Source organism: Fulmarus glacialis, unplaced genomic scaffold (genome assembly GCF_000690835.1).
Source record: "Fulmarus glacialis isolate BGI_N327 unplaced genomic scaffold, ASM69083v1 scaffold23524, whole genome shotgun sequence".
Taxonomy (NCBI): domain Eukaryota; kingdom Metazoa; phylum Chordata; class Aves; order Procellariiformes; family Procellariidae; genus Fulmarus; species Fulmarus glacialis.
This window is the reverse complement of record NW_009206429.1, coordinates 6,622-15,606: the sequence shown is the minus strand read 5'-3', so window position 1 is coordinate 15,606 and position 8,985 is coordinate 6,622. Positions and strand designations below refer to the sequence as shown.

The 8,985-nt window shown below is 56.4% G+C and overlaps 1 protein-coding gene across 1 annotated transcript; it reads left to right on the top strand.

The window, feature by feature from the left end:
• Positions 1-4,624: 4,624 nt before the first annotated feature.
• Positions 4,625-8,051, top strand: LOC104075301 (the record flags this gene model as incomplete). Its single annotated transcript, XM_009575749.1, is given in 7 exon segments — positions 4,625-4,790; positions 5,675-5,733; positions 5,824-5,963; positions 6,979-7,088; positions 7,442-7,482; positions 7,590-7,700; positions 8,001-8,051. Coding segments are annotated over 7 exon segments (678 nt in total), but the record flags the coding sequence as incomplete, so codon positions are not given.
• Between the last annotated feature and the right edge of the window lie 934 nt (positions 8,052-8,985).

Below are 8,985 nucleotides of genomic sequence, written 5' to 3'. Positions count from 1 at the left end.
ACCTGTCCGATTGCTGTTTGACTGCCTAGGCCTGACGTTGCTAATTATATCTGCCTGTTATTTCCTCTGACAGCAGACATGGTTCTGCCGGGTCAGATGATCAGTCTTGGCAATAGCAGCCAGAAAAGATGAAAAACAACCCAAAGGGGCAGGGGGTTTTCAGGCTTGCCCGAGGCCGAGAAGCTAAATCCAGGCCCGACACAGACCATCCTGCAGCCAGACCACCTGTTGGTCTCAAGCACTGGAAGACAATCAACAGCGCAAAAATAAGCGATATCATGAGCCACAGTATCTGGATTGGATAATTTATCAGTGGCAAGGCCAGCATCATGGTTCAACATAGTGCACACACCCCACACCAGGTAGGGCCAGGAAGACAAGAGCAGCAAACCTCAGTGTGACTTCAATGAAGCCACGGCAACTCTCTGTCCTTTTAAATACACTGAGAAATTGGCAAAAAGCCTTTCCATGGATGTCCCAGTGCCATATCAGCCCCTTGAGGATGGAGACCTCATGCTAACGTGTCTCAAATGTGCTCTCAGCCTTCTTCTGCCCCAGCACCCACACAGAGTGAGGGTACTGCCCCGACCCGAGGTGCCTGCTGGGTCATACAGACCCTGAAGACCCAGATCTGCCACAGGCACCATGCAGCTCCACCCTGGGCACCCAAGCTGTGCTGGTGCTCAGACAAACCTCTCCTGGAGGGTGGGATGAACTTAACCCCCAGTGAAGAGGAAAGGAAGCCACCATGCACCACCGGGTCCAAGACTCCAGCCCTGCCTAGCTCTGGAGGGCGATTCCTGGCACGTCCCTGCTGCAGGTGGGACTCTGAGGGCATCCTCTGACCCATCTCAGCTCCAGCAACATTTGTCTCCCTTTTCTGAGTTGCAAAGGAAAGCAGCGAGGAGCTGCTACTGAGCAAGGGCCTGGCTGGGAGGAAGGAAAGCCTTGTAAAGCCACATTCTCCTTTCCTATTGCAGGTGCTGGCATTACACCAAAGACACATTTGGCCGTGCAGGTTTAACAGCGCTCAGGAGGAAGACAGTTTTCCTATCTATCATGATATCGCCAATCGTAATGCAGCCTAATGAGACAACACAGATTGCTGGCAAAAAACAGGCACCAGCACAGCCTGGCATGGCTCCAAGGACTTTATACTGCTTTATGGCTATGGGGGACCTGACCCATTTGCAGATAAGTGGTATCAGCAGCTTTATCAGAGCCCAGCAGCCTGACACCTGCATCACTCTCCTCCCCTCACACACCAATGAATGTCTTTCCCCACCATCCGAAGCAAATCACTTGCTCTCCTAGCCTCCCCCAGGCCCCAGCAGAGGGTCAGCAGGCAGTTTATAGCCCTGAGCAAGCGCTGACCAGCTGAAATCAGTGCAGAGTAATGAAATCAGAGGAAATGACCTGCAAATGGCAGGAGTGATTTCAAATGAACCTGCAACTTAGCTCCATTGTTTGGTTTTGTTTGCTGCTAGACTGTCTCTCTGATAGCTTAATTACTTGTCTATTATTTGCCTTGAGAAGTACAGCTATAACAGTGGAAGATTTAAATCCAGCTCAGGAGTTTCTGCTTCACTGTCCTCCTTGCCCGCTCCTGCTCATTCTATGCTACCCAACCCCATTAACCTGCTGTAGTATCTCCTTGGACTGCCTGTACAACACTTTTGGGGGGAGATCTGAGGCCTGCTGAAGTCATTCCTTCCCCGTGAGCTAGGTAGGAGTCAGAATTTCACCCTCTGAATCTGTTGAATTTTGCTTTCTTAATTTCACTGCAATAACTAACCCCTGCCTTAGCCCTTTCTGGCTGAGGAGTCCAGCCCAAGGCACAGCCCAGAGTAAACCCTCCACCACCACAAAGTCTGCAAGTATTTCTCTCTTTTACTAGCTTTGCTAAGTCAGGAGATCTGGGAATGATCTGGGCTTATCTGGGTTATCTGAGATGGCAGTGGAAGGGAGACATCAGAGAGTGCGTGCTCAATCAGCCAACACTAAAGGAGCTGCATTAGCAATTATTATATTATCTCCTAAGGACAATTTCACCAAAGTTGCCAAAGCTGCTCATGAAAGCACAGTCTGAAACAATCAGATTATTTTTCAAAGGCCCTAGATTAAATAACAGAATCAGGAGTTGGAAATGTCCTTGAAGCCCAGAGCAGAGGAAAGGCTCAGCTGTGACGGTGGGTAGTAAGGTGGGATGGGACCTGGGGAAGATCTGTTGGTGCTGGGCAATGCACCGAGGGCGTGCATGCACTGATTGATTCAATTACTGCCAGTCCCAAGAGGGTTCTGAGCCTTTTTTTTTAAGGCCACTGCCAGAGACTAAACCTGGACCCAGAATCTCACCAGAGCTGGGGCAAAAGCAGTGTCCGATTGTGTCACTCCATGTCCTGTCGCTGCTGGGCAGGGGCTGGGAATGCTGCCCACAGGCAGGCGCCGGTCAGGGGCTGCAGGAGCACAGGTATCAGCTCAATCTCCCACTGCTGTGTTCCCAGTGCCAGCGCTTGCTCTGCTGCTGCCAGGGCCGCTTTGCTTGCTGACATGGCTACTGAGCCGCATGCGAGTGCTTGCTCCAGCCCTCTGTGGCTGAGACGAAAAGACGAACTGATTTGTTCCTGTCAGGATGCATCACTGGGATTCCTGAGAAGTGTTTCAGCAACACTTCTCTTACAGAATAGCCTTGCCTTGTGTTTCGCAAGCCACTTGCTGCCGAAAGAAAGGAGGTCTTGGCTCAAGAGCAGGGCAGGACCCAGCTCTGGCAAGCAAGACCCAGATCTCCCCATCAGGGCCCCCTTGCCCTGCCCATGGGCGTCTCCCCAGCCACAGCTGCCCCGCAGAGATGCTGGTGTAGAGCCCGGTGCCTTCCCCTGCCCTTCATTGCAGCCTCCTCCACAGGTGGCTGTGTTTATTCATTCCCCTGTGGGGTGTCTGCAGCACCCCAGCACCCACGCCTGTGCCCCAACTGGAGGGTGTTGGCGTGGGGGCTCTGCATGGGGCTCTCTCCATTTCTGCAAGGGACCAGGCAGCGTGGCTCCACACCATGCTCTGCTGCATTGGTTTCTGGCTGAATTGCTCCACTCCCTTTCTGGTTTCATCACTTTCAACCTGACACTCGCTTCAATTGGGATAAATATTGCAGTGCCTTGTGTGACAGAACTGCTCGCATCAGCGCTCCAGGGCTCCTTCCTCCTGCCCGCTCCCATCTTGCTCTTCACCTCCAGGAGCACCACAGGCTGCCCAGGTGGTTTGAGGCCGAGGTGCTGAGCCGCAGCCATTCCCTTTGCAAACCCCTCATCAACACCCCCCAGCCAGCATCCCCACTGCAGCCAGGGCCCCACAGCTGAAAGGAGAAATATCAGGGTAAAACCCCAAGTGGGAGTCGCAGCGTCGGTACCGGGCAGCTGTAAATCCCTGCAGTGTCCTCGTGGACAGGACGGAGACCTGCCTTCAGCCACTGCATCAGAGTCAGGAACTCTCTGGAGAGTAACATGGTCCCGGGGACTGTGGTGATGGGGAGGAACCAGCCCCGGTCTGTGCCAGGGGTCCCAGCCCCTGCCCTGGGCTGGGCAGCTGCTCGTCCTGCCCAGAAACCAAGCCTGAAGCAGAGAACGTGAAGGGGAAATGATACCTCTCTCTGATGGCAATAGCACAGATGTGGCTTGGAAAATTCCCCCAGCCTCTCTACTAAAGTGGCTCTTTGAAGTGCTTCTGGCCACTTTTGGGTAACCAAGCTGCCCTCGAAATCCTCAGACAGCAAATGCCTTTGTAGGTGCCTCCCCCCGTGGACATTCCAGCTGGAGCCTCCACCTCTGAGCTGCTCCTCCCAATCGTCTTCCCGCCCTGAGGGAACAGTGGGAAGGGTTCACTGCCCTTTGCCAGGCAGTGGCAGGGATGCCTGAGCATCTCCTGCATTTCTCTGCCCTGCAAGGAAAAGCCCTTGCAGGGTAACTTGGTGTCTGCCTCTCCTGCCTGACAGGTTCCCAGGTGGGTTGACACCTTCTTGTTTGTGTTTCGAAGAGCTTGGTCCTCTGCCATATCCCGCAGCTCAGCACTGCTCTATGTTAGCAGCTCTCGTGTACCATCAGCAGTACACCATCACCCGGAGAGCCAGTGCGTGACACCTTGCTGGGGAGCGGCTCTCCCACCCCAGCGTCCATGCTCCCGGTCACACTAGGGCTGGTTCCAGGCAACACAGACTCCGGGGCAGACGGAAACTAAACCCCAGCTCCTCCAGCTGCTGCTCCTCATGCACGTAGCCCAGAGCAGCCCAGCACACGGGTACCAGTGGGAGCAGAGCACGGGCCACTGGCTCTGTAGTGGTTTGGCCATCCTCAGCATATTTCTCCTCTTCAGCATCAGGTTTTCCCCTTTGAAAAGCTGAACTTAATTTTTCGTCAGCCCTGAAACTCTTAAACAGAAAGTGAAAGCTGACTTTAGCCTCTCGAGGTCTTTGCCTAAGCCATCCCCCTGCTTCTGACCCCCTTCTCAGTTCCCCGGCCGCCGGAGCTGCTGGCAAGGGCAAAGTTACGACTTGGGCTGAGCGAGTTCAGAAAGACGTGGTTGGTGCCGGTCTCCCTGGCACAGAGGAGTAGCTGTTCATGCTGCCCTGAGGTAGAGAAGCGAGGCGGCATCCGCACCCTGGGGGAAGTGGAGCCGGGGCAGGAAGCCGAGGAGTGGCACCGTGGCAGTGAAGGGCTCCTTCGAGGGCGGCTGGCAGCTGGCATGGCTGCTGCTGCGGACATGTAACTCCGGGGAACGAGGGCTGAGCCTGCAGCCACCTGGTGAGTGGGTTGGGGGAAAGGCTCCTGGTCTGGATTCTCCTCCCAGGTGAGGGCAGGATCTTGTCTTGTTCATGGGAGCGGGTAAGGGCTCACTGGGGCTGTGCCAACCTTCCAAAATCCACGTCCTCATTCAGCAGTGATGGAAATGCCTCAGAGTTATATTTCTTCCTTATTTTCCCCTCTGCCAAGTGCTGATTATTTCAATCCCACGCAGAGGTTGGCAAGCTTTTCCAACTCACGGATCCCTAAAAACATACCACAGGAGGCTGCAGGGAGCCTGCAAATCCTGTGACCCTGCCATGCCATGAAAACAGCGGGCAGGGCAGGCTTGCTAACTCGTGCTTGCTGGCAGAGATGGCTTTAACAGAAACCCGAATGTTTTGGGGTGGGCAGCAGCATCCCAGGGGGGTTTGGCTTTGGGGGAGGGCAGAGGTGAAGCTCCCCAGGGGGCTGCAGAGCAGGGGGATATTTGGCATTTCTTCCTTTCTTTTAAACCTGACCCCGGGGAGAGCCTAGAGGGGGACTGCCCTGCCCAGGGCTGGAGGGGCAGCTCTTCTCAGAAGAGCCTGCTGGCAGAAGCAGAGTGGGTTTCCAGGCACCGGGAGGCAAAGAGAGACTGGGCAGTTCCCTCCATGCCCTCCCTCCCTCCTCAGTCCCTGGCCCCACACAGCCTCCCCCCACCTCAAACCCAGTGCGTCTCCAGTGCCCACTCCTGCATAGCTCCTGGCAGCCCTCCTCAGGGCAGGACCCCTGGGCTGCAGCCCTGCTCTCTATGGGAGAGGTTTTCTGGGGGCAGCACGAAGCGGCTGATGTGGCAGGTTTTTTTTTAGCTTGTGCATGGGCTTGTGCTTGCCCAAAGGCTGGCACGGTCTCTGTCCCTGCAGGATGCTGGGCTCTGCGGGGCCCCGCGGAGGTGAACGGCTTCCTGGGGGGCTCTGTGGAGGTACCCTGCGAGTAGAAGCCAGAGCTGGTGGATGCCAATAAGTACTGGTGCAGGGGCAGCAGCTGGTTTTCCTGCTCCATCCTCGTTCAGACCACGGCCCCCGGGGACAAGGCGTGGGGGCACAAGGTCTCCCTGCAAGATGACCCCACTCAGCATGTGTTTGTGGTGACCATGGAGAACCTGACAGTGGAGGATAGGGATCAGTACTAGTGTGGGATCCAGGTAGTCTGGTATGACCCTATGTTCCCCGTCATGGTGTCTGTTCTCCCAGGTAAGTGCCTGGCGTGCCATTCTGCTTTGATGGAGGCTGGAGGGGCAGAGGGAATAGAGAGAGGGGAGGCTTGGGAGGGAGGATGGGGAGAGCCGGGGATGGAAGAAATCCCCCTCTCAGCTGCCTTTGGTGATCCCCCACCTTGCTCCCACAGTGCACACGGGTCCCCTGGGACCATGCTTGGCATTTCCCAGCCACCCCCCATCACCTCCCGGCCAGCAGCCTCTGGGCCCCCAAAGCCCCCAGTCACCAACCTCAGCCACAGCCCAGGACCAGGTAACATTCATCACGGCACTTTGCTTCCCATCTGTTTACACCACGGTGCCCCAGACAACACACTATGACCTCCACACGACCCAGGGGGAAAAGGCCACATCTGCTCCCACCTTCCCATGGACTCTCCTGGAGCTGGAAAACACCATGTCCACACTGAAAGTCAGAAGCCTGCAGGGTGGGTGAGTGCCAGGGCCACCAGGGAGGAGAGGGACAGTCCCCAGCACAAGGACAAGGCAGACCAAGGATGCAGCATCCATCTCCAGCCTGCCTAAAGGGCTTTGGGGCCAGCGGGGTGTATCTGGAGAAAGCAAAATACGATGCTAAGGGGGCTGCTGTATCCCTGCATGCCATAGGACTGCGCTGGTTGGGGCTCCCAGGGTCTTTGCCCAGCTCCCACAGGGCTGCTGGGGACCCCGACAGCCCAGGCAGGCGTGTGCTGCATCTGGGCACTTGTCCATGGAGGAGGGGGATGAATCTATGCAGCTGGCTGATGTCGAGTTGGACAGACTTTGTGTGTACACATGCATGGATCCCTGGCCAGGAAACCTGGGAGAAATCCTTGGAACATCCTTGCCAGCCCACAGAGTCTCATGCCCCTCTGGGGTGGTGCTAAATACAGGGACGAAAGCCCTCCCCAGGGCACAGGGCTGCAGAGGGGGCAGTGTAGAAGGGCAGTAACACCTTTTCTCTCCTCCTAGCACCCCAAACCTGCTTGTCCTGGTCCTGACACCCTCCACTGTGCTGGTGTTGGTTTTGGGCAGCATCATCTGCTGCAAGATGAGAAGAGCATCGCCGGAGAGGAGCAGAGGTACAAGTGATCTGGGGGGCCAAGATGTGGGTCTCCTCTGCAGGGTGGCTGCAGGGGTCCCCGCACTGCTCCCCAGCACCCTTCCCCCCACCCCAGCGCACTGCACATTGCCCTCCCTCTCCCGTTCCAGGGGTGAGCAGTGCTTGGGGTGAAAGGAGTTGGAGCCCTTCCCAGGACCCCAACCCTCCGAGCCTCACAGTCTGGGGGGCTCTTGGCAAAGTCAGTCCAGACCTGAGGTTGCACAGGAACTGATAGGACACCCATGTGGAAGGGCTTGGGACCCCCCAAAATGCTCCCGTTCAGCAAAAGGAGCTTCATATTGGTGTGATCCATTTCTTTTGCTGTTCCCCCAGCAGCCTCAGCTGTGGAAAGGAAGAGGGACAAGGACCTCCAGGTACCGTGCGTGGGAAGGTAGTTGGACGGGAGTCTTGTGATGGCTACACCATGAGGGAACCACTGCCTGGAGCCCTCCTTGTCCTCAACACACCTCATCCCCTCCAGGTCACTGCAAGCTGGGAGCAAGCAGCTGCTTCCAATAACATCTACACGAACAGGGAGTGGGAGCTCAGCTCGCCCGAGGATGACTATGAGAACAGCCTGGCCAAGTGGCAGGTAAAGGGGCTGGGGTAGCTCCCCAAGCACGCAGCAAGTTACCCCATGGGTGCTCCTTGCTCCCAGCCCTGCAGTGAGGAAGAGCTGCCCCACTTTGGGGTGCAGTGAGGAGGAGCTGCCCTGCTTCGGGGTCACACTCCTTCCCCCACCCCAGCCTTTCCCTTCCCTTTAACAGCCCGTCCCAGGCAGCAGCTATCAAACCCTGTAGGAACAGGCATTATGTAGACACGAACTTTTAGGGCTCTAGCATAGGCAGATCTGCAAAGTGCCCCAAATCTTCACATTTCTCCCCCATTTCAGGACTTTGAAAAGGGAGACGAAGTTTCCATTTCCAGAGCTCCAGAACTGTAGCCGATCTACATGAACACACACTGAGCACCTCTGCACTTGGCCCCTCACTGCCAGAAAGCCCCGTGTCCAGGAACGGGCATCCCCTGCAGCTCTCCCACTGTTTCCCCACTGCCTCCTGAGCTCGCTCTGTCTGTCCCATTGAGATTCCCTGTATCCCGCAGGAGCAACCCCTGTCCCCTCCATACCGTACGAGGCCAGGGACCGTAGTGTGCCACGGAGTCCCGCAGCGGGATGCGTATGCCACCAGGCCAGCAGTGCTGTTTACCCCCACCCTGCCATGAGGTTATTAAATGAGATGAGATTGGAAGATTTGGGATGTGTTTAAAATATCCCCCAATCAGGGGTTAAATGCCCGGTCCAAGCTGCAGGGAACCAGGGGATGCGATGCCTTGGCAGCCCCTTCTCATCCTCCACGGTTCTTGTGCTCAGTAATAAGGAGCACATGAGGAGGGAGGGGAGGTCGGTGTCCAATTGGAGACATGACTTCTGTCCCCTCCCCGGCCCCAGTGACTCTGTGGTGCCCCAGGAAGGAGGTGGTGCCGCAGCCGGTGCGGTCACCCCTGTTACCACACAGACCTCAGACTTCTGCTTCTTTATTTTTACCTGGCTCCTCGTTTGCTTCCCTCTGGGTCTTTGCACAGAGCGAAGGGGCTGAAGGGCAGGGTGAGGTGGAGGGAGGGTCCTGGGGGAGCCTGGCTGGAAGAGGTCCCATCCTGCTCCCCCCAGCCCAGCCTCCCGTGCAGACATCAGGATTCCAGCTGCATATCCCAGGCAGGGGAGCTGTGGAAGGAAAAGCCCCTGTTTGGGTAGGTCTCGTCATCTACCCAAATATAATCACGCTGCTGTGAAATGGAAACCTACGCAGCAGTTTTAGAAAGAGGAAGAAAAACCACAAAGATGGAAAGAAAAAGAAGTGGGGTCCTGCTGCACGAAG